Below are 25,028 nucleotides of genomic sequence, written 5' to 3' on the forward strand. Positions count from 1 at the left end.
CTCCAAGTTTTTTATGAAGTCACGTCATCTTTAATGTCCACTGTGAAGCAGACAGCGCATATAATTTAATGGTTTAAACACATTGCAGTATGAACCAGGGTGTCCGCCGGGATTTTTATGATACTGTGTGATAACGCAGTGTGTGAAAATGCTAACTGGAAGGATGCTTATGGCTGATGATGGTGTGCATGGTGATGTTGTGTGTCCTGATACTGCATGTGAGGAAACTGTGCACGATGTCACTGTATGTGTGTGTGTGATGATTTTGATGACACCAGAAGAAATAAGCAGGGCGGCATGTCGCAATTGAACACGCCACGAACGCACGACTGCTGGGCCAGGTGATCACCGTCCCCAAGGCCAGTGTTTTGTGGGGAGTCTTACCGTGATGTAATCATGGTTTTCGTCATCATAGCCACCATTGTTTGTACCCAAGGCGACGTTGTGCAGCCCAAAGTACCATATTTTACTTATGGCAGCGAGTTCCTTCTGCTGGTCATTAGTTAGGAAATTAGTGCCAAAAATCTTCCGGATTTCTGCAGACATAAAAAGAACAGCAATTATTTTGGTAAAATTATTACCATTGTTTACCCAACAAAGCATCACTTAGTCTCAAGACTCCTTCTCGGGAGGTTCCTGGCAAGATTTTGGAGTACGGGGCAATGTAACATGGAATCTCAATTGAGTCATTTGCAGTGTAACTTTTCAGCATTTGGGATGTTTGGCCGATGTATATATGTAACATTGTGTAGGTTTTTTTCTAGCTTTGGGATAAAGCTGGAAAACGCAGAGGAAACCCATGCACAACAGGAGAACGTATATATTCGAGACAGGGAAGGCACCAGAGTCGGAAATCAAACTCAGGTCCTCTACATCTTGTTATGAGACATACGAAGTGTTATACCCACTGCGCTGCCACCCTACTGTCCAAAGTTTAGATCCCATAGAAATTCATATTGCAGTTGATGTTGTTACAGTACTGATTCTCTAGGACAGAACGTCACCTTTGCAAAGTAAGTTTAGCAGACTACGATCGAATAATGATTGTAACCATCTTAAGAGAAAATATCAAAATAAATATGGTCGTCATGGTTAAATCATAACTCTTGCTTTCGTAAGAGCTGCATTACATTATCTGTCCCACTGCACCAGCCAATCAGCTGCTAATCACCTGAAAACATAAACATGCCTCCATGCAACGACTACTTTGATTTTTCCCACACAACATGGCTGATCTGACATCAACCCTTGAAACATCGCCATCATGACGTCCCCCATGCAACATGGCTGTCACGTCCCCCATTCAACAGTCACCGTGAAATCCCCTGTGCAAGCCCTATGCAACATGGCTGACACGATATCCCCTATGTAATATGGCCGACGCAAGTGACCCCCCCCCCACCGCTCAACTATGAAAAATGGCCGACGTAACATCCACTATGTGACATGGCCGACATAACGTCACTCCGCCCCAAGCAACATGACCAGAGTGACGTGCTCCACGCACGATGACCACAGTGATGTTCTCATTTCTGTTATTACCTTTGGGAGATTTGCTCCGGATCCTTTTCTTCGAGAGCAGTGCACTCCACGTCCTGCAGCATGCACACGCATTTTCAGAATGGCTTGTCTATACACACACAAAGAAAAAGGCAAAGCGAACGGTCCACCATACAAGCTTCAACAAAATGTTGGGGCATTCTGATAAACACACAGAGAGACACGCACACAAGTAAACAGGGTGCCAGGTAGGCACAGGGATAGAGAATGAAAATATTGGCGTGAATCACATTACCACCTCTACTTTACCACACGAATCGAGGAAACCGTACCTCCATGTCGGTGACTTGCGGAGCAGGATCCGCAGAGGTGATATTGTTTTTCTCAGGTTCTGGGTCTCTATGGATAGCAGATGAACATAATGGTCAGACAGAGTCTAGGCTGCACAATGGCATCATTTCTTATGACTCTATACGAGTCACGGGGGAAGTGGGGGGTGATGGGTGCGGCATTGGTTCAAAAGCCATTGTTGTACTGCACTTCTGTGCTCCTATGTTTTTGTGCCCGCGACTTAGGGGCCATCCATAAATGACATCACGCGATTTTGGACGATTTTTGACCCCCCCCCCCCTCGCCACACGGCGTCGCAAAAAGTCAGACCCCCCTCAACTATGACGTCACAAAGCTCTGCCCCCCCCCCCCAAATAACACATGCTTCAAATCGCTTTAAACTATTGTCATTGTGATGCGTATTTAATGTGACGCTGCACACTGATGTTGTAGGAGAAAACATTATTAAAACGTCTATTTAATTAAGTAGAAGGTGTTGTCTATATTTAAAGTTGCGCATTTTGATTCGACGTCACATTTCTCACCCCCCCCCCTGGTTACACATCGTCACAAATGTCTGACCACCCCCCCCCCCTAGGTGCGTGACGTCATTTATAGACGCCCCCATAAGCATGGCCTCAACAAGCACCCATATGTTCACCAAGATCTCACATCAACACGGATCCACATTATTAATACAGACTCAAATAATCAACACGGACCCACATCAACAAAGACCCATTTCATCAACATGGACCCACGTTATTAACACGGACCCACATGATAAACACAGAACAACATCAACACAAACCCACATCAAGTGTTCGCTCGGGATGGCTTCAGCTGCTGCTGCTTAGTGCGGCCGTCTTCTCCGTGAAAATCTCGTCAATGAGGTAACGACGCACGTGAAGCGATGACGTAGGGAACACGTCATTAGTGATGTCACAGTCCCGCGGTAGTGCCACGTGACCACCTGGCATCCCCCCGCCCCGCAATAACCGCCCTTCGCCACTTGGTGGCAGTGACGTAACAGTGGCGCGCCCTGTGACGTCATCCGGCCCCATCGGGGAGGGGGCGGCGGGGGAGGGGCCAGCGGGGGGTATTGGGGTGAGAGGGGCGGGGCTACGGCCCCCGTGGGTCTCTCCCGGCTTCGATGGCCGCTCACAGCCAACACCGCGGGGCCTCCCTCTAGGTGGACTCGGCCTCAACACGAGGCAACTGGCGCTATAGAAACATCGTCCAAGGCCTCGCCACGGTATCGTGGAGTGCGCCTGTTTGTTACACACTTTCATTGCACTTGCCGTGTTGTCTGTTTATCGTCCTTCAAGTCTTTGACGCTTAATATCCTGCGATCTACGAAGGCGACGGAGCCGCAATCTTCTACAATTAAGACGCCTCGCGCCACAAATCGAGATTTAATTAAACAGTTCCCGCACATCCTGGGACTGGTCATGTTTTTTTACTTAATTTTAATCATTTATAGTCCTACATTTTCCGTGGTGAAAAGAATGTTCTGTTTTAGAGTGCAAAGGAAAGTGTATGCATTAAAAAACTTGTTTTATACCTTTAAAAAATATAAACTTGCACAAGTAAAGAATGTTAAAGTCGTGTTTTCAATGCCTATACTTTGTATAACTGAAATGTGTGTGTCGGTGTATGTTAAGCCACAGCATGACAGAGTGGTTAAGATTCCACGTGAACGTTAGTATGAACACAGCATTACACACGCTACCGATAAATAACTTGATACCTCAGTCGACTTTACCTGTTAACATAAACATACTTGTTTTATCTATCTCTTTTTAAGTTAACTTGTTTATCTTTCCTACACTTTGCACTCCCATCGTGTTTTTGTGTTGTTGTTGCTGACAAAGTTCTTACCCGCCCTTACTGGACATCTGTGATGAAGAGCTTGATGGGAGTCCTGCAATAAAAATAAACATTCTTCTTCTTGGTTCTTTCGGTAAAGTCACGTAGAAGGGAAATAATACAATAATAAAAGAAAACATTATAAAATAAAGAGAGATTTATTTTATTATATTAGTTTATTATATTATTTTATTATATTATATTATTATGTTTTTATTATTTTAGTATTTCCCTTCTACGTGACTTTACCGAAAGAACCAAGAAGATGAATCCCTGCAGTCACGAAAGCTTTAAATCGAAAAATAAACATTCTGTTACCCCACAAGTCCTCAGCACCTAGGAGCTCCGACACTGTGTTTGTGCAGGAGGAGGCAATGGTGTTGTTACTGCTGCTACGTGTCTCATCACTATTGAGACATTTGCAGATTATATATTGCTACGGGAGTAAGCACACACACACGGGGAGAACACACAACACTCCACATTGAAGGGCCCCGAGTTGTGGGTGTGTTTGGCCGAACAAGTCCTGCACAAGGTGGCATTAGTCACACCTTGCCCCACCACACGAAGAGGTTTTTGTGAACTAACTGGACTTGTGATGCCGAGGTCGCCGGTTTAAGTCCATCTCCCACCCAGTCACACAGCCACTCACCCAGCCACTCACCCCACTTAGTCACTCAAGATCCGCAGCTCTCAAACTCACTCTCTCTCACACACTCACTCTCACACTCACTATCACACTCACTCTCTCACACATTCACTATCACACTCTCTCTCTCTCACACACTCACTATCACACTCTCAAACTCACACACTCACTCTCAAACTCACTCTCTCACACACTCACTCTCACACTCTTAATCTCACTCTCACACACACTATCACACTCTCACACACTCACTCTCAAACTCCCTCTCTCACACACTCACTATCACACTCTCACACACTCACTCTCACACTCTCTCACACACTCACTCTCAGACTCACTATCACACTCTCACACTCACTGTCTCATTATCACACTGAGTCTCCCTTTCACACTCACTCTCACACTGTCTCAATCTCTCAAACTCACTTTCAGACTCACGATCACACTCTCAAACTCTCACACTGTCTCATACTCACTGCTGTCTCACACGATGGGGTGGGTGGCCAGCACCATGGCGATGTTTACATACCGCATCAGGTACCAATTTGAGGTTAAGTCGACCTAGGGGAGAGCCAGCACGGCTTCAGACTATCGTCACTGGTGTTAGTGGCCGTGAGTGGGAATCGAACATGGGTCGACTGGTTCGTCATGCAGTGCGCTGACCACAACACTAACACTTCCCACCCACACATGTAAACACATACAGGTACACATTTAGATGAAAGCACAGGTTAACACAACAATCGCGATTCGCCACTAAGTGGCGGTGACGTCAACACGGTGCTTGTGCCAGGCTATGTGCACGCCAAGGCCACGTGAAGTGTCGAACGGTCGCTGGCCATGGGTCGACTGAGATGACTGGCTGATGCACCACCTGTACCCCCTACTGTGTCAACTTGCTGTGCTTTAGCCACCCGGCGTTCCGCTCGTTGTTGTGAGCGTCGCGCCTCCGCCCTCCGTTGTTGTTGGAGGGCGACTGCCTCCAACTCGCCCAGTAGCATCCTTCACGAGTCTCCTCCACAGAGGCCGATCTTGACACCGCTGGTACCAGTCATCGGCAAGTCCACTCAGCTCCACATCCTCCTGTATCACATCACTCCATATCTTCTCTAGCCCCTGCCGCGCCCGTTTAGCCCCCTCGATCCGGCCAAACAAAAGCTGTTTAGGCATGCGGTGGCTGGGCATGCGGGCTACATGACCCAGCCAACGCAGCCTTGCCTGCCGGAGGAGCTCACCGATGGGACTTTATCCCGATCTTTCAAGGATTTGTGTGCCTCTCACACAATCCAGCCAGGTTAAACCCAGGAAAGATCGTAGGCAGGCCAGCCTAAATGTTTCTCACCGGCAAAGATGCCCCATCATGGGGTCCACGTTTCACAAGCATAACACACCCACAGGTGAACAAACATATACAAGGAAAAACAGATGAATATATATCCAGAGGTGACCACACACAAAACACGCATACAAGTGAACACACAAGCAGGTGGACACACAAAGTTACCCAACAGGATGACTTCAGCCAGCATCTGGGACAGGTCATAGAAGGAAATGGACTCCTCAGCCTTGCCTGCATCCTTCCACTGATGTTCATCTTTGGTGGGGACATGAGCCACCATCATCACCATTCCTCACCTCCCGGTGATGGGGAGGCGAGCTTACACTAATCTTTGGTGCTGAATTCTCAAACCTAGAATCTCAACGCTGCCAGCTCAGTGCTTTGACACAGCCTGAGTCACCGGCCACTCGACACATTACTTAAACACAAGGCACAACAATAAGACTGAATTGCATTTATTTTTAACTGCATTCGTAGTGGGTAGCACAACATTATCACTTTAAGTGTTCACATCATAAACAATACTTATTGTAAAATAACCTAAACACAAGTAAAAACATGCAGATTATATCATGCCTGAGGATGAGGCTGCAATGAGTCTGACTTCAGAAAGTTATCACGGAATAAATGTCCACACAAAAAATACTAAATTTCCTGGTATCGTGACGTTATCATTCATCAGGCATTTGAGTGGAACCCAAAAGTCAGTGACATCTCAGCTGTTGGTGATGAGATTTAAAGGTCCCGTAAGGACACCTGTTGCGCAAAACAAACCAGGCCAAGTGGCTCTGCGGTTGAGCAAGTGGCTTGCAATCACAAGGTTGCGAGTTCACATCTTGTTTGGGGGTGGGGGGGTTCACTCAGCCCATCATCCTTCCGGGGGCGATACAATAAAACACTACTTTGCGTGGTCAACAGTGGGTATCCTATGAATAGACCCCCCCCTGCCATGTGAAATTTTCACTGCTGGCTCCGGGTTCTCAGCAGGAGATGAGCACTGGCTCAAGGCTCATTTTAGCAGAACATCACTTTCACTTTTTATTTTACAAAGGAAGACCTAAAAGTGGACACTACATTTCAGGCGTTGACTAAAGCGGCATTAGAGATAGAAGAGATGGAAGTGATGGAAATGGTAGTGGGTTTAACTGCACTGGCTGACATGATTATGGATAAGGGTGAGATTATGGCTTTTGCCGTAATCCTTGTGACGCAGTTAACACATCCTTCAAGGTTTGTTCTTTGAGACCTCATCATCACCATGTGGCTTTAGGTCTTCCTCTTGGATGCCACTCTGATGTGTCTCGGTAACTTACCCTCCTCCATCCTACACACGTGCCCCACCAATTACAACTCCTCTCTTCCTGCTGATGTCTACAAAGTACTCCAGTCACATTCTTTTTGAATCTTCAGTGCCACGAAATGCATACGTCATCTGCTTTCATCTGCATTCACATACCAGGAACGTAATTTCTTGTTTCAGACGAGATACTGTTTCAATCCTGCCACAAGCTTAAACAGATTAACTATATCCAACTCTAATACTCGCCCTGCCCAAGCGTTTTTCCATCACTACAATCCTGGGCAGAGGTCTAACAATCACGATGAGTGGTTAACCCCAACTGTAACCACGACTAGCCATTTCCTAGCCTATACACAACAATAGCCACAACACCAGAAACACCACAATACCAGCATTAGGTTGAGCTCCCATCGCTCCAACAAACTCGATTGACGTGGACACATCCACAGCGAGTTTAAAGAAAATGGCTCAGACAATGGCTCTCCTGTGTCAAGTCCAAACACGCGGCTTGAACATGAAACTCGAAAGACCGCTGGCTCCGTTGTAGCCGACATGGGAATCGTATCCTTGGGACCCCCAGATAACGGATCTCAAATCGCACAAAGGGTGCAGATTCGGTGCGATTATAAGTTGAGTATTTGTTCACCGAGGCCAACATCGGTGGTTTGATAGCCCAATGTCCTGGCTTCTTGCACGTAACAATATCAATGTTCAGGAGCTGAGCGCCAACGTCAAGATCCGCTAGCCCACAAGAAGGCTTCAGGGGTGAATGTAGTTTTGCTGTTCCTTCAATGATGGAATGCAGACTACAGTAGTTTGGGTCGCATGGCCACAATCAAACTGTCGCTCATAATGTATTTAATTTCACATCTATGTTGATTATTTGATGTGGTTGGCGGTTACACCAGTGTCTTCAAGGAATGTCAAAGCCAGGAGGTTTGAGTCTCAAGCGAGGTGTTTATTTTGGATGTTCGCATTAGTCCACCGTCAACATTCTTCCAGATCTGGGTGAGATTCGAGGATGGTGACGGAGCGATCCCAGGATGAGGATCGAGACTTGGATCCGGTGGCAATGATCATTGCCGAGCTCTTAGCTGATGGGTAGGTTGTCATTGGCAATAACATCTCTGCAGAATGTTCACTAGAACATGGAGCCAGGAATTTGCCGTCACTTTGAGTTTTCCAGTTAATTGTCCATTCAGCAGTCTGTGTACGAGATTCTGGCTCAGATCGCAGGGCAGTGACTCTGCCAATAAAAGAGCGGCAGCTCGCAGCACATCAGCCGAGATGACCCGGGTCGTTCCAAGTTTCTGTTGTGGGACGATTCTTGATTTGGTCTTTTCACAGATCTGTTTCATGTGGGACATGAAGGCCAGGCTGAAATCTATAACACCTAGATATCTTGGAGTGGGATCATAGCGCACTGAGCCACCGCAGAAGGACACTTGTAGGGTGGCAGCAGGTGAAAAGCGCATCCGGTGGTTTTGAAGGGATTTTGTCAGAAACTTCAGCTACGGAAATATGCATCTAATAACGGTAGATCAGCTGTTCAGAGTATTGGCAATGTTCTCGAGGTTTGTGCCCTGGACAGGCAAGGGCTATGGCTTCTGCATCTATGGCAGGTCACTTATATTTGTTAAACACTCGTACCGAGACCTTGAGGGACGCCTTTGATCACGATTCTCTTGCAACGGCTGTGTTCACCAATGAGGTGCACATCCTAAGTGTACGGTTGCTGTACAGTAGAGTGGCATACGATGATCTTGACCAACTCAGCAGCAAGCCGTGACGCCAAACAGCGTCACAGGCAGCAGAGAGGCCAATCATTGCCTCGCCGGTTTTCAATGAGGGTGAAGGTTGCGATTTGTTCATAGCAGCCGCTACAGCCAGTTCGAAAATCCGGCTTCATCTAGAGGAAAGTTGTCAGTCGATATTGGGGCAAAGTCTGGCAAGCGTGGCTCGTTCCTTCAGCTTGTAGGTGGAGGAATGAGGGATTTGTTGAGTCTGTAGCTGGAGGGTGAGTCTTGCGGCTTTCTGGGTTTCAGGATGGCGATGACTTTGGCTTGCTTCGTTGCAATGGGACAGCAGATGCACAGTTCAAATCACGACTTAAAAGGTACCACCCCAGGGTCTCTCACTCGAGTAGTTGTTCAATGAGAGACATCAAAACCCAGGGTTTTAATCAAGTACCTTAGCATTGATTATTTAAAAATACATTACCTTTGTGTTTTTATAAAGAGAATGATTTCATATTTCACCCATGCGAATTACTGAACTTTTCAAAACAAAATCAACTGCATGTACGAGAATCGAAATCGAGGGCAATAGTGAAGACAAAAATGACGAGGATAAATCCAAGGTACATCAGACACAGTCATGAAACAATCCTCCCCATTGTTCTAATATAAAAATGTTAAACTACGCATTTGGACAAATTATAATACCATGGCACAATTCTGTGCAAATTCACGGAGGCAAAAAACCTCACAAATCTTCTGCTTGTAAGCTCACAACTGTGTAGATGTATGGCACCAGTCTCGCTCACTAACCCCAGCAACATGTATAGTGCATTGTAAACATGGATATACGCAGATGAATAAAATCCCTTCACTAAAAGTTAACATTTAAAATCAATGTCGTCGTCTTCTTACACACGTTATTTTCTGCTGGAGTTCAAATCCCTACCAGGAGCCGACTCGCATCATCATCATCATTCCTCCTGGATCCGTGTGATAAAGAACACCTCTGAGGGAATTTGACAGAGGTGCTGTTTCTCCTTCCATGGAAACAGTGGAATTTCCACTAATTAGGCCATCGTAAGCTAAAAGCATCGCCTGCCTAATGCTCGTGAAAGCACTGTGGACTTTTTAAATTGACTACCAATCAACCCATATGACTGACACGGTGTGGGGAGGCCTTTATTCAGGAGTGGATTCACAAATCTGAATACATCAGCTCACGCCCGCTGTAAATTACGTGATTTGTGTGTGACCACCCCCACTCTGAATCCCACCCCCACCACCCTGTTAAAACAAATGCTGCTACGTGCAGCTCACTTATGCTTCCTCCATCCTCATCTCTCCCTCCTTTCACTGCCCTCTCATCATCATTCTCTCATCCCAGATATCCTGACCAGGTCATTCCTTCTCTCCCCTCCACCCCTTCCTGATTGGCGCTCCGTATTTCCTCCTGCTGCTCATCTTGAGCAGTGCCCTCTTCAACTCTCTTCCCTTTCAGGTTCTCTTTCTGCAATATTTTGCTGTCTTTTCTTGGATTTTCTGTTTGCACATAGTCACTTTAAGATGTTTTCTTGTTCATGTGTTTTTGTTTGTTGCGGTTGCACCCGATTCAAGAGCCGAATGGCTCACAGGGCTATACCTAATAAATGAACTTTTGAACTTTCTTTCACTCGAGATGATGTCCTCGACTCTAGCAACCTTCTATGGTGTGCCACGGTTACACGGTTTTATATGTTGACATTATGACGTCATGTCCTTTCACACTCTCACTACAATAATGATCCAGTGCTGTCTTCATCTGCGCACGAGTGGTTCACACGGTGTCTTAATGACAGGAAAATGCTCACAACTGAAGTAAGTAAAACTATATATATAATGGCATGTGATGGATTTTTTTTGTGCAGTCACTGGGGACCGGGTTGAGACCATCATCAACTCGCCACACTTGAGAACGTGGTTGAAACACGGGCGGCTGAAACCCAGAATGAGTAAACGTGATCGCGTTCACCCCGGATCAGTGTAATAGACACAGCCATTACGAGCCCAGAGACGCCCATTCTAACTGCATTCATTCATTTGATACATAGATTGCACGTGGAAGTAGCAACGCTAACATTTGAGTAAAATGGAAAATGTCAAAAACATATTTTTGGCACCTTCAATTTTTTTTTTTATAAAACACCCCCATTGTTAAATATCGTTATTGTTCTATAAACTCACCATTTAAAATGTTCGTATTACTTAAAAAATATATAGACGTAATCAGTTGATGGTATGCCAGGGTACGAGACTCAAATCAGAAAGTTATGAGTTCAAATCCCCATTGAAAGCCAACTCTCTCCATCATCATCATCATCATCATATACTCCAGGTTCAATAAAATGAGTACCGCTTTGTGGTAAGTCACCAGTAGTTATGATCCTCATCATCGGAATGTGGTATTTTAACTCTTGATTTGGGGCGCCCAACAGAAATGAGCATTACTATTCCACTGCTGATTTTGATACCGTTGACTTCTCACGCAAAACTTTAAAATATCGCAAACACACGCAGACACACGACAATTTGTAAAACAATTAAAACGTAGAAAAACTATTGAACAATAATACGCGGAAACAAAAAATATGGCTTCTATTCTACTCAAGCAAAGACATACAGTGATGTGCCGACCATGAGTCCAATGCATTTTCAGTTGCACTTTTGTTTCTGAAACTGCTATATTCATAGATTTCAGTATCGCAACTGAAAACGAGTATATTCAAGACACCTTAAAGGTGTCGGACATCATTAATGTAATACTAGGACTGTATTCCAGATTTGAAGTTTTCGTGACTGCAAGGATCCATACTCTTTGGTTTTTTCGGTAAAGTCACGTAGGTGAAATTTTTTTTTAAATAAATAATTAATTTACTTGTTTTATTTTTATTTGGTTTTCACCTACATGACTTTACCGAAAAAACCAAGGAGTAAGTAGGACTGTAATTTATGTTTTAAAAAAACATGTGCACCTCTCTTGACAAGGGAGAATTGCTCATCCAACAGCAAGGGCTGTCCGATGAACTCTGAACCGAATATTCCCATCAATGCTCGGATGTTGACGGTGCATTCCATGTACGTAGCTTACTTCACAAGCCGCGTCTTCTGCATTATCATTCCCATCAATGCTCGGATGGTGACAGTGCATTCCATGTACGTAGCTTACTTCACAAGCCGCGTCTTCTGCATTATCATCGTCTTTAAAATGACGCCCCAATAAGCACGAATCGGTAGTGTCAAACCCACCACCACTTTAAAGAGACGGGTAGTAATAAAATAACAAAACAAAAAAATAATAAAATATTTTATTATATATTTTTATTATTATTTTATTACTTCCCTTCTACGTGACTTTACCGAAAGAACCAAGAAGATGAATCCCTGCAGTTACGAAAGCTTTAAATCGAGACGGGTGACTGTTCCGTTGGGCGTAGGGGGAGCCCAGAGCCTCGCCGTGTGCCACCTGTGCCACGAATGGAATTTATTTCGCGATTTCATGAAAATGTGCGCATAATAAAAGTAGATTTTTATTATCACTATTATGATGAAAGTTTAAATATCAATGTGCCTAGTTTGTGGAACTACCCAGTGAGAGCCTAAACTTATTAGGTATTTTTATTATAGTGCAATGCTACTGCTATTGTTAATCCGGCTGTTACGGATTGACTTATGCAGCTAGTGAAGGATGCTAGGTTTAGTGAATTGTGTTGTGTGTGTCGCTATTGTAAACTTTTAATCACATTTGTTGGGAAAACTGTTACGTTGTTTATATAGCATTGTTTTAGTAAGTTTTAGAGGGGCTTGGTTTGGCCCGATTTTTTTATTTAGTATAGATTATTACTTAATTTTTTTATCTGTATTGTATTATGATTGTTATTGGAATCAAACATAGAAATGGATTTTTTTGCACTTTCTGTACGCAGCCTGGATGGGTTGTGCTTTTTCTGTAGGATTCTATTGTTTACGTATGTGATGTTTAGATTTGTGTACGATGAATTTTAGGTGTATCTTGTAATTTTATTGTTTGTTGCGGTTGAACCCAAATCAAGAGCCGAATGGCTCACAGGGTAAATCCTAATAAATTAAACTGAAACTGTTTTGTTAAGAGTCCCACAATGAGGGTTTGACCAATTCCTGGGCAAGGAAGCCTTGGTGGTACCTCTATCACAAGGCTTTGTTCAACACAGGCGCCATGTGCTTTTCAAGCTCGATGAGATCAATTCCAATCGTTTAACAACAAATATTTCCGCGGGTAAATATTTGAAAATAGAATACCCAATGAAATAAATGATTCGTGGTACCCGATGCATAATCCAGCCAGAAAGTTGATGATGACCGTGCATTGTCTCCAACATGGCCATTATGAGTCCTCAAGGCCACCGGCAGCCTATTTGTGGACTGTAGTTTTAAGTGTACAGCGAATTAAAAGACTCAACCCCAACCACAGAAAACGCTTACGTTGTATATACACCTCGGTAGTGTCCTAAGCTGTCTGGCATCAGTGTGAAACTGCGGCTTGTGCAACTACTGGTACTTGAAGGGAGCTCGATTGAGCCCTTCTAAAACAGTATATCTAGATGGTACTTGGCCTATGCTTCCTCACTGGTCAGACATCTTGGAAGAGGTGGGAAAACCCACACTTTACCCCGCCACACGCAAACTGAAGATCAACCGCGGTGATGCCCATTTAAACTGCTGGATGGACAGAGGCAGTGGGGTTGGATTTCAGAAACTTTGTTGTTACAACTGCCGTGCCAGGAGATCGGATGAAATTGAACCGGCAAACTCTGGATCGCAAGTCCCAGTTTGCTAATCATTACACCACAGCGGCACCATTAACAAGTAAACAACACTTTAAAATCACAGGTTTACAGCTGTTGACATATATCAAAAATATATTTGATTGACACCCCCCGGTGAAGTCACTGGCTCAGTCCTGCGGGTTTTAATTTCGTCAGTAAAGTTTCACACTTGTGTCAGACTGCCTGCGCAGTGTCAACGACACAGCCATTACGCACCCCTCTAAGCCACCCTTGTCACCGACACGGCCGTGATGAACCCCTCCGAACCGCACGCCCGTCCACCTCCACACAAATCGTCAGCCCAGAAGTGGGTCGGGACGGATGGCAGTCAGGCGAATCCGCTCGCCGACGCGGTGATGTTCGACTGCCGCCCCACGAGCGAGGCCCAGGCGCCGGCGATCATCCCGAGGGCGCGGCACACGGCGAAGCCGGCGAGTCGCTCGACGTGCGAGCAGGGCGGGCCCCGCAGCACGCTCCACGCTCGCCGCTGGTCGGCAGGCTCCATGCGGTGCGACGAGAAGATGCGGCCGTAGCAGCAGCGGTTGAAGGGCAGGCGCAGTGAGCCCGAGAAGAGCGCCGTGTGCGATGGCCGCAGGCCAGCGCGCCGGGCGCACTCGCCCACGAACACGTCCTCCAGCGGCAGCAGCGGCGCCGGCAGCAGCAGAGCAGTGGATAGAACCTTGCGGGAGGAGGGAGCGCGGAGGAGCGGATGGACGGGCAGAGAGAGAGAGAACGGTTAACAAGCACAGAGATGGAGCTGTACTGTGGCGGAGAGTAAACATAAAAGCGGGCCTTGGCGTATGGCACTACAGGCCCTAGGACCGGAGTTCGATTCTCAACCGCACATAACAGCGGTGGTAAGCGGTCTTTGAACTTGTCTTGAGCCTCCTCTGGGTAGACTCAGACTTAAATGAGTTCCTGGTGTGGTACGTGAATATCAACGCCTGGGAGGTGGCCAGGCATGGTGCTGGCAACACCGACCCGCTGGTGTTCCATGTTGGCCTTAATAGGCGCTCGAACCTGGTCGTCTCGGGGGAACGTATAACTGCAAGAGCGGTTAATAGGAGGTGTATATATAGACGTGTTTATCGATAACAATAAAGCACAATAATAAACTGAACTTAATAATGATCAGCAACATACCAAAGTGGTAAAAAAAGTATGTATTTAATCAGTGTATGTTACCTGCCATGGCATATTGATTGGAAATATGCAATGGACACTGATAATTTAATGGAACAAAAGCTGAAAATTGCGCAAAAAGACCAGAGGTAGAGGTACACTGGGAACAACCCTTGGAGCCAGTAAAATTAATTCATGGAGACATCGTAGTGAAAAGTATCATCATCAGCCGTGACCTATCTACCATCAGTAGATAGGTCACGGCTGATGATGATGACGTTGATGATGACGACGATGCCGCATGTTAGGGTTTGCGCACCTTGCGCGCCGCGCTGCCGGAGAGGACGTAGGCGGTGCCGCTGCAGTAGGGGGCGTAGTGGTCGCCCGGAAAGCGCTCGTCGCTCACAAACGCCTTGCTCGCCGGGTCCCGGTTCGGCCTCACCCGCGAGTGCACGCGGCCCAGGTAGAGGTCATGACCTCCTTCGCCGCCGCCGCTGCCAACACCGCCGCCTTTGCCTCCGCCACCTGGCGTTCCAACAGTGACCATCCAACACAAGCGTGTGTACACAAACACTCGGCGTGGTGGCATGGCCCAGTGAATGCACCAAGATCCACGGGTGGGAGGGCGACAGGCGACAGGCTAGGAAGAGGGTGGAAATTTGACAAGGGCCCCCCCCCCCCGCCCAATTCATTCTTTGCACCGGGACCAATGCCAACCAAGCTACACCACTGATCATAATTTTACGGCAGCCAATGCTGCTGCTGTTCCAGCTGCCGCTAATGATGTACTCCCTAAAAATAATTTTACCAGATAAGGCCCACTGAGCGATATACAGTGAGGGAAAAAAGTATTTGATCCCCTGCTGATTTTGTACGTTTGCCCACTGACAAAGAAATGATAAGTCTATAATTTTAATGGTAGGTTTATTTGAACAGTGAGAGACAGAATAACAACAACAAAATCCAGAAAAACGCATGTCAAAAATGTTATAAATTGATTTGCATTTTAATGAGGAAAATAAGTATTTGACCCCTTCTCAATCAAAAAGATTTCTGGCTCCCAGGTGTCTTTTATACAGGTAACGAGCTGAGATTAGGAGCACACTCTTAAAGGGAAAATCAGCAGAGGATCAAATACTTTTTTCCCTCACTGTACATACATTGGTGACCAAGCTAAGATCATCAACTTACTACACTTCAGAACCCGGTTCAATCATGTGTGCCTACCTGTATTCGAACCCAGCATCTCTGCGGTGCCAGCTCATCGCTTGCTCTGACCCCCTGAGTTACCCCTGCAAAGCACAACTCTACAAAGTTGAATTTCGATTTAAAGCTTTCGTGACTGCAGGGATTCATCTTGGTTCTTTCGGTAAAGTCACGTAGAATGGAAATAATAAAATAATAAAAAATAAAACATTATTAAATAATTCCCACGACGTTTCGGCCACAACGCAAGCAGGCTGCTTGCGTTGTGGCCGAAACGTCGTGGGAATTATTTTATTATGTTTTATTTTTTATTACTTTATTATTTCCATTCTGCAAAGTTGCTTACCGTAGTCCTCGTCAGCTGGCGACGCCGGTCCGTGAGCGCCGTGCAGGTGTTCCACCAGGGAATGCGGATTCACAAAGACGTCGTCGTCCGCTTTGAGGAGGAAGCGCACCCCGGGGCAGCGCGACACGAACCACTGCAGCGTCGCCATCGTCTTCAGCGTCAGGTTGCGGTACGTGTCGAGGAATTCCACCTGCGCAGGGGGCGACGTTCTGCGTCAGCGGACGCGTGACGAATGAACACCGCTCACCGCCGTGCCACTGGGTAAAGTGTTCGCGGTTGCGCTGTGCAGCTCTCACATGCGTCAGGCAAGAGCTGAGGTTTGTTAAGGCCCGATGATGCCGTTTGTCATCCCCATCGACTCGTCGTATAAATATTATCAAAATGTAGCTTGCTTTTCTAAATGTCTCCGGATTGCTAGAAAACCAAATTATTTGGGATATTTGCGAACTTGACAACTTGATTTGATTGGCTCTGTCCAGTGGTGGAGGGATATAGACACTAATAATAATAATGACCATGAAAGCCTGCATATAAAATTAGGGTAAGGCATGAGCATGTTTCTAAATACGGAGGGAAAAACCAGGCAATACGGAGTGAAAAACCAGGCAACACGGAGAAAAATCCACGTGACCTCAGGGAGAATATGCAAACTCCAAATATACAGGCGTCAGGGTCGGGATCGAACCCACAACCTCTTTAGCAGGCGAGTCAATTAACATCTCGCCACCGCGGCACCCCAATTTAAGAAGCAATTTTCGAAATTTTGCGGCAAAGAAGTAGAAATGAACCGTCGACCACCGGATTGCAAGTCCAGTGTGCGAACCATTATACGTCAGCATCCCTCAATCGTACAACACCACTTTAAAGTCAAAGTTGTGCACTATTGACATAAATGCATTGATGACTATGAAAAAAATATGGTTACTGAAGCAGTTCTGTGGTGACATTTCAGTAAAAAAGTTTTGAACTTGTGCCAGACAACCACGGAAAATATCCAAACAGAACTGGTGACTTCTGGATTTCAAGTCCAGTCTGCTAACCAAAACCTTCACCGGAATCACGGAAGAGAGAGAGAGGTTAGAGGTGTGGGTGGGGGGGGGAACGTGCCTGCACGATGTCGCGCCGTTCCACCGACTCGTTCTGCACGCTGGCCCTCGTCCGATCGCTGCGCGTCACTCCCAGCACAAACACCACGCGCACGTCCAGCGCCCGGCCACCGCCACCCGAAGCCACCGCCACCTTGCGCACGCCGCCCCACGTCTCCCTGATGGCCTCGCGCCGCGACCGGTGTTCCGGCGCGCTCGCCACGCAGATCAGGAGGAAGGGCTCCGCCCCGGGGCGGCACAACTCGCCGGGGGAGCTGAGGAACCGCGCTCGCGCCTGCGGGGAAACGCCGCCGGTCGAGCGGTCCGGGCGGCAGCCGGGCGCCTGCCACGGCAGCTGCATGAGCAGCAGGCGCTCCTCCACGCGGTCGCCGTACGACAGCAGCAGCACCAGTGCCACAGAGACGGCGGAGAGCGCCGCCAGCGACCAGAAGCACAGGCGCGCCAGGAAGGCGCGGGACAGCGCGCGGCATGGAGTGGCTGGCCACATGCTGCTGCTGCTGCTGCTGCTCTTGTTACACACGTTTGTGCTGGCATGGGCTCCAGTCTCTTCTCTGTGAAGGGAGATTAGCACAACAACAACAACAACAATCGTCATTTGCCACTAAGTGGCGGTGACGTCATCGCGGCGCTTGTGCCAGGCTATGTACACTTTAAGGCCACGTGAAATGTCGAATGATCGCTGGCAGGAGGTCACGGGACAGACCCAGGTGCCGTGGATTGACTCATGCACCATCTGTGTCCCCTAGCGATAAGCACACAAAGACAAAAGATCCCCCGATGGTGCAAGTGCTGTTCGCGAGCACCTATTAAAGCTGGCATGGCACACGAGGGGGTCGTGGGTAGAGCCAGATTGACGGGCCCCGTGCATGGGCAGGTTGACTGTGCTATGATGACGGGACGCTGTGGCAGAATCCACGTGCTCCAATCCCTGTCGTGGTATTGGCTGCCAAAAAACCGGGGACAAATTAAAGCACGCAAATTATAATGCAAAGCTTTCAATCGAGAGCCTGGGTTGGCAATACTCTGAGAGCCATGATCTACACATAAATAATCAATGGGAGGGATGTATTCAGAACAGACATATACCAGAGAAATATGGATTTCAATGCAATCCAATCTTTATTTCACCAAGAAATGGAAACCCATTCAGACCAAGAAGTGAACAAGGCCTTGTTTACAAGGGTGACCTGGATTATATCAGAGATCAAAGCTCACGGCATCAATGGCGTTCAACTAAACTTGTAGCAAATACAATGATAACAGAAAACGGTTCACAGCGACACTATCATAACGACATAAAAAAATGCCACGTTATATGAATCGACATAATTAGATCAGAACCATATATTAAAGAACAAAATAAAGTAAAAATAAACAGCAATTGCATCTGTGTTCCATGAATGAGTCAGAATCAGAGACATTCCAAACGCCAATGAGAATGCAATATTTATAAGATTTTGATTTGAAGCTTTCGTGACTGCCGGGATTCATATTCTTGGTTCTTTCGTTAAAGTCACGTAGAAGGGAAATAATAAAATATTAAAAACATAAAAAAAGTATTATTATTTTATTATTTCCCTTCTACGTGACTTTACCGAAAGAACCAATACTATTTAGATGTTTCGGCTGTAAATGTCCTGAATGCTGGGCCACTTTGCTGAGCTATTAATTGTGGTAGTCAGGGCGCCTTTGAAAAATAAGCTAATAGCTCAGTGAGCTTTGTCTGGCAGGATGTGGGTGGTTTAGTGTTGTCTTTGTGTGCGTTTGAGTGATTTGTTTACCTTTCTTATACTTCGAACTCATTTCGTGTCTTTGTATTGTTTGTTGTTGTAACGTTCTTAACCCGGGCCCCAATAGGTTATCTGTTTTGACATTAAAAAAAGCTGTATAGCTCATCGGATTCCTCCAGCAGTCTAAATAAATATTCTGATTCTGATGAGACCGAACATCGCTCTCGAGCTCCCTCTAGCGGTGGCCCCTTTCCGCCAGCAGTGGAGGAAGCAAGCACTTGCAGGGCTGCGCCTGCATGCAAGCAATGTGCACACGCCGACATTGTACACACACACACACGTGAATGTACAGTACGTACAGTACATTGTTGGACTGTACTTAATGTTATACGTACTGTATATGCATGTGTCGCAATAAGAAATGGTTAACTGCTTAATAAATGTATGTAGTGGATACTACATTCGAATACATTAGGCGTTCATGCGGCTGTGGATTGACCCTTGATGATGCAGTTGCTGTGCATATACTGAGTAGATTGTGGTTTATTACTCGATAATTGTTTAGATCAATTCCGCTAAACGTCAGTGGCGATTATCTGAACCGGTCCTGAGCCTCTCGTTCGGCTCGGCCTTAGAGCAAGTGTCGTAGTGTCTGTATAGAGAAGCAGCAGCAGCAGCACTGGGGAGACAAAGGCGGCCGGGCATCGCAACCAGCCTGTCCAAGACGGTACGGTGGGAGCTTTGTTCTACACCCATACAGCGCAATGTATGGCACACTCGCGTGTGTACGCAGTGCGTCGTCTTCACACGGTGCAGTTTAACGCGTGACCACAGTCAATGGGGTTTTTATAAAAAAAAAATCATAATTTTTTACGAATTGTCAACAGCGCCCGTGGCTCACCCGGATCTTGTTGTTGTGTCGTCTTCACGGTTAAACATCAAAGGGGGGGGGGTGGTGGTGGTCCCGTTATGTCGCCGCGGCCGAGGCAGGAGAGGCTCCCCCGGGTTTCTCGCTTCTCGTTGTTGATCCGCGACAAGAAATAAAATAAATCTTCACAATCCACAGCGGCTTGGCGGGGAGTGGTAGTGGTGGTGGTGCCGTAATGACTCGAGGAGACGAGCAGCGATTTACCGTCGCGCTCCGATCAAACGCGCATCTCAAAAATCTGACAATCCCGAGTGCTTGTGATGATGGCTTTGTTCAGGGTGGTGGTGATGGGGGTGGTGGTGCAGTAAATACTGGAAATGACGAGCAGCGCGTTACCGTCGCGCTCCGATCAAACGCGCACTTCAAAAAATCCTCACAATCCCATGTGGTTGTTACGGCTTTGTTCAGGGTGGTGGTGGTGCCGTAATGACTCGAGGTGACGAGCAGCGCGTTACCGTCGTGCTCCTACCAAACGCGCACTTCAAAAAATCTTCACAATCCACAGTGGCTTGGCAGGGGAGTGGTAGTGGTGGTGCCGTAATGACTCGAGGTGACGAGCAGCGCGTTACCGTCGTGCTCCTACCAAACGCGCACTTCCAAAAATCTTCACAATCCACAGTGGCTTGGCAGGGAGTGGTGGTGGTGGTGGTGCCGTAATGACTCGAGGTGACGAGCAGCGAGTTACCGTCGCGCTCCTACCAAACGCGCACTTGACCCATCCCCCCCCCTGTCCAGAGGGGTGATGTGGATGGCGATGCAATTGCACCGCCACTTAACGTGGCCACTGCTGAATGTGGTGGGATTGAAGCTAGAGGAGCAGACCGATGGTGATTGCTGAGCTCGGGAGGTCGTCGATTCGGTTCCAAGCCGCTCACCACAAACCGGCGGGACGGTCGTATCCTGAACACTGCGGCTTCAACATCGCTCCGTCAGCCTGGGGGTCGATTGTTGGGCGATCACTTCACGGCGTGCCGAGGATTGCCTCGTGGCGTCTCATCCACACGGTTGGTGTGTTCGACTCTCCAACACTGCAGGTCACAACGACTCACCCACTCACCACACTGCAGGTCACAACGACTCACCCACTCACCACACTGCAGGTCACAACGTTAGACTCACCCACCCACTCACCACACTGCAGGTCACAACATTAGACTCACCCACCCACTCACCACACTGCAGGTCACAACATTAGACTCACCCACCCACTCACCACACTGCAGGTCACAACGTTAGACTCACCCACCCACTCACCACACTGCAGGTCACAACATTACACTCACCCACCCACTCACCACACTGCAGGTCACAACATTAGACTCACCCACCCACTCACCACACTGCAGGTCACAACATTACACTCACCCACCCACTCACCACACTGCAGGTCACAACATTACACTCACCCACCCACTCACCACACTGCAGGTCACAACGACTCACTCGCTCACTCACTCACCACACTGCAGGTCACAACAACACACTCACCCACCCACTCACACTGCAGGTCACAACAACACTCACCCACTCACTCACCACACTGCAGGTCACATCACACTCACTACACTGCAGGTCACAACATTACACTAACCCACTCACCACACTGCAGGTCACAACAACACACCCACTTGCCCCACTTACTGACTCAACCACTCACTCACTCTCCCACTAATCACCCACCCACCTACAAACTCACGTGCCCATCACTCACCCACTCACTCATTACTCACCCGCACTCACTCGCCCATTCACCACACTGCAAATCACAACAACTCAACCACTCACTCACTCTCCCACTCACCTACAAACTCACGTATCCACTCACCCACTCACTCATCACTCACCCGCACACTCATTCACTCACTCACCACACTGCAGGTCACAACAACAAACTTCACGCAAGCAGCCATCAAGCAATGTGACAGTGGATTGGTTTATTCATTCATATATTGCATCTTAGAAAAAAAAATTGTCTCAAGACAGATAAATAAATAAAACACAAGGTTTATTTTTTTTTTATAAACTAGTTTTTTTGTTAAATTACAGCGGCATCCTTTATTAAACACGGCGAGAAAGTCTGGGGTTTCAAAAGAGAGATGCGGGAATATGAAATGATAGAGGCAGCTGACGTTCACAACGTAAAACTTGGGACGAATTATTTGGTTCATGCAGCTGCTGCGTCGTTTGCGGCGCGCAAGGCACAGTGAAGAACAACAACAACACAAACTCGCCTCCTTCCTCGACAACACTGTGGCCTTAAAAGGAAAATATACGCGGTAATCGGCGACGTTTCTGGAAAAGGGCCTTGTGCACAGCACGTAATGGAGTTTTGGGCAATTGTTCTTTGCATAGGGCAGGGGTCCGGCAAATCAAAACAAGAAGAGACATTTTAGTTCGCATTCGGTGAAAAAAAAACGATTTCAAGAGCCGCAATGCAAGTGGTGAACACGAGACGATGGTCCTCACTCCTCAATAAATAAATGTCACTCAGCAGTCCTTCAGGAGCCGCATGCGGCTCTGGAGCCGCAGGCTGACGGCCCCTGCCCGTGGTGAACTCAACTCCCATGGTGAATTGGACTCGCATGGTGAACTGGACTCCCATGGTGAACTAGACTCCCACAGTGAACTGGACTCCCACGGTGAACTGGACTCCCATGGTGAACAGGACTCGCATGGTGAACTCAACTCCCATGGTAAACTGGACTTCCATGGTGAACTGGACTCCCACGGTGAACTGGACTCCCACAGTTAACTGGACTTTACATGGTCAGGGGTTCGGCAACCGAAATAACAAGAAGAGCCATTTATTTTGTTTCGAATTTCAGGATCCGCGCTGCAGTCCTTAAAAGAGCCCTGGCATCGAACTATCAAAATAAAATGTCCTAAAAAGAAGAGCAATTCCCCAAAACGTCACCACCTATTACATCATTTTTCTCTGTAGGCCACACACTGTTATTGACGAACGTGTTGATGTTTCTGTTGTTATTTTATTCATAACTATGGTTGCATCTCAGCCCAGATCTCACGCTTGCAAAACATGTGCCACTGTAAGGGATCGAGAACGTTCGAGATGAACGTCTGATGGCGAGGCTCCTTGTTCAGGTGTGAGACTGCCAGGCATTGCCTGGCCCCTGTTCTCAATGCCCCGTAAATGTATTTGACATCCTGTAAAAGTTATTCTGTATAAGCTATAGAATGTCAAACAAGTTTGGATATACCGTGAAGTATGTCATCATATTGCTTTACTTCGTGTGCCGATACTATAGACATCATCGGACACCCCTGCAAACGAGACGTCCGTCCATCTGAAGGAACTTTCCAGATGATGTATTGTAATAAAATACAAAAATACATTCAGAATCTGCGCTGGGACTGGCTTTATATGGGCTGCTCTTATAAATGAATTAAATGATCGATACATTATCATGCTTTGAAAATGTTGAAAAAAAAATGCTCAACAAAATACCACAAAGCAATATTTGTAATGACCGCAATATAATAACATCATATATACTGTGTGGATAGTATATATATAAACACAGGTAATTTTCACTGTCCATTCATAGATGCTCAACATCTACACGCGGCATTAATTACAAACAAGAAATATAACCTTATTCAATGGCATCCATACATTGACTTGCATAATGAACAATACTGTCTACATATATTGTCCACTGATGTATAAAGTGTAAAGACCAGGGATTTGTGATTAACCGGATTAAGGCATACGGTGCGACAGGTTATTCGTACAACGCGATGCGCCTGAATCAATTAAGTGCGCAAAGAAGCATTAAGACGCACGTTTGGATGTATCGATGTAAAAAGAGAGAGAAGAGGGAGCATATCGATCATGGAACACGTGCGGTCATATTGTCGTTTCAGGAATTCGGGGCGCAGACGGCACACAGATTGCCAGCTGGTGATGATAGCCGATGGGCAACGGCTTCGTGTGCCAAATTGGCGGCCAAAGGAGACGACGACCACTGCAGAGACGGAGCGATGGAAGATCAGTTCACGAGATGCAGGATGTGGCATCGCAGGACCGTGGGGCATAGCACTGGCATGGGGAGGCCTTCTTCTTCACCCAGCAGTGGATAGGCAGCGTCTGTTGATGATTGTTATTTGTTATGCACATGTATTGGGTAAAAAAAAAACATCCCCTTTTAGAATAGGCAGCCGTAGAACGGGCCAGGCACACGACGTTTCCCCACCAATTTCATCACGTGGGGCGTGCAGCAGTGAAGCAGTGGATAGAGCAGTGCGCTATGAACACAAAAAACTGAGTCCTGCTACCCCCCAACCTTCCCCAACCCACACTTGTACAGAGTACGGAATGCGGAGGCCTTCATCCAGCAGTGGATTGACAAAGGGCTGTACAACAACAACAACAGCAGCAATGGTTCCTGAATGTTTTTGAAAATACCTGTTTCTGGGAATGTGATTCCTCACGCGGTTTTAACTGTCAAGCTCTGAGCATGTGCCCATCACGCTGCGGTAGGGTAACATCAGTGACAAATATCTGAACCGGTCCTGAGCCTCCCCTAGGTCGATTCAGCCTCAAATGAATACCCGGTGGGGTGTGTAAACATCGCCACTCGGGAGACAAAGGCGGCCGGGCGTGGTGTTGGCCTTCGTAATTGCTCAGCGAACGGCACTTGCCCCAACAGTCTGTGAAGTGGATATTGGGGTCATCGTTGTCTTTCAGTGCTCGGGTGTGAGAATGGTGGCGCTGTGTGTGTGCGCAAGGCTCGGCACCTTCACTCCGCTCCCTTCGGCGCCTTGTTTTTCTTGTTGAGAATCTTGAGCAGGGACTTGGGCATGAAGTACGGCTTTTCCTCCGAGCCGTCATTTCTTTCCAGGTCTTCCACTGCCGGGCGAGGGTGGGACGCGTCATTCTAAACGCCACCGTCAGGCCCACGCAACCAGGGCATCGACGCAACCGCAGACCGCATCTCCAGGCCCCGTGCAAAATAGCAGGACGTGCCTTCCTCACCGGCGGTCTGCGGCCTCCATGTCACTCTTT

General features: G+C 47.2%; 2 protein-coding genes and 1 long non-coding RNA gene across 5 annotated transcripts in view; all 3 read right to left on the reverse strand.

The window, feature by feature from the left end:
• Positions 1-475: 475 nt before the first annotated feature.
• LOC144948372 (uncharacterized) lies at positions 476-5,903 on the reverse strand. Of its 2 annotated transcripts, none has more exons than XR_013640148.1 (4): positions 5,853-5,903; positions 1,833-1,899; positions 1,543-1,630; positions 476-536 (listed from the first exon to the last, which is right to left on the reverse strand). It is a non-coding gene; the product is annotated as an uncharacterized LOC144948372 (long non-coding RNA). The 2 variants fall into 2 exon arrangements; XR_013640147.1 differs by lacking the exon at positions 5,853-5,903 and adding an exon at positions 2,646-2,656.
• Positions 5,904-9,146: 3,243 nt separating this feature from the next.
• Positions 9,147-20,281, reverse strand: LOC144948420 (beta-1,3-galactosyltransferase 4-like). The gene is made up of 5 exons (XM_078877865.1): positions 19,976-20,281; positions 17,346-17,895; positions 16,239-16,428; positions 15,006-15,211; positions 9,147-14,243 (listed from the first exon to the last, which is right to left on the reverse strand). Exons 1-5 carry the CDS (start codon positions 20,011-20,013, stop codon positions 13,893-13,895), a joined length of 1,335 nt encoding a protein of 444 aa, XP_078733991.1. The 5' UTR covers positions 20,014-20,281; the 3' UTR covers positions 9,147-13,892.
• Positions 20,282-21,990: 1,709 nt separating this feature from the next.
• The window catches only part of LOC144948423 (choline transporter-like protein 4), a 60,769-nt gene continuing 57,731 nt past the window's right edge, over positions 21,991-25,028 (reverse strand). The window contains exons 23-24 of one of the 2 annotated variants that reach the window (XM_078877870.1): positions 24,761-24,872; positions 21,991-24,110 (exon numbers count right to left, since the gene is read on the reverse strand). In XM_078877870.1, the coding sequence (XP_078733996.1) occupies positions 24,763-24,872 (110 nt within the window). In that variant the 3' untranslated portion in view covers positions 21,991-24,110; positions 24,761-24,762. Of the gene's footprint in view, positions 24,873-25,028 lie in introns of both variants that reach the window. The other variant, XM_078877871.1, reaches the window with a different exon arrangement.

The sequence above is a fragment of the Lampetra fluviatilis genome, chromosome 49 (genome assembly GCF_964198595.1).
Source record: "Lampetra fluviatilis chromosome 49, kcLamFluv1.1, whole genome shotgun sequence".
Taxonomy (NCBI): domain Eukaryota; kingdom Metazoa; phylum Chordata; class Hyperoartia; order Petromyzontiformes; family Petromyzontidae; genus Lampetra; species Lampetra fluviatilis.

Bases quoted from the DNA above. Each gene is read 5' to 3' on its own strand.
- LOC144948420 (XM_078877865.1), bottom strand. From the start codon at position 20,013: ATGTTTAACCGTGAAGACGACACAACAACAAGATCCGG. The intron at 17,896-19,975 runs GTGAGCCACGGG...CTCCCTTCACAG, and splicing joins GACACAACAACAAGATCCGG to AGAAGAGACTGGAGCCCATG. The intron at 14,244-15,005 runs GTGCGCAAACCC...TCCTCCCGCAAG, and splicing joins CCGGCAGCGCGGCGCGCAAG to GTTCTATCCACTGCTCTGCT.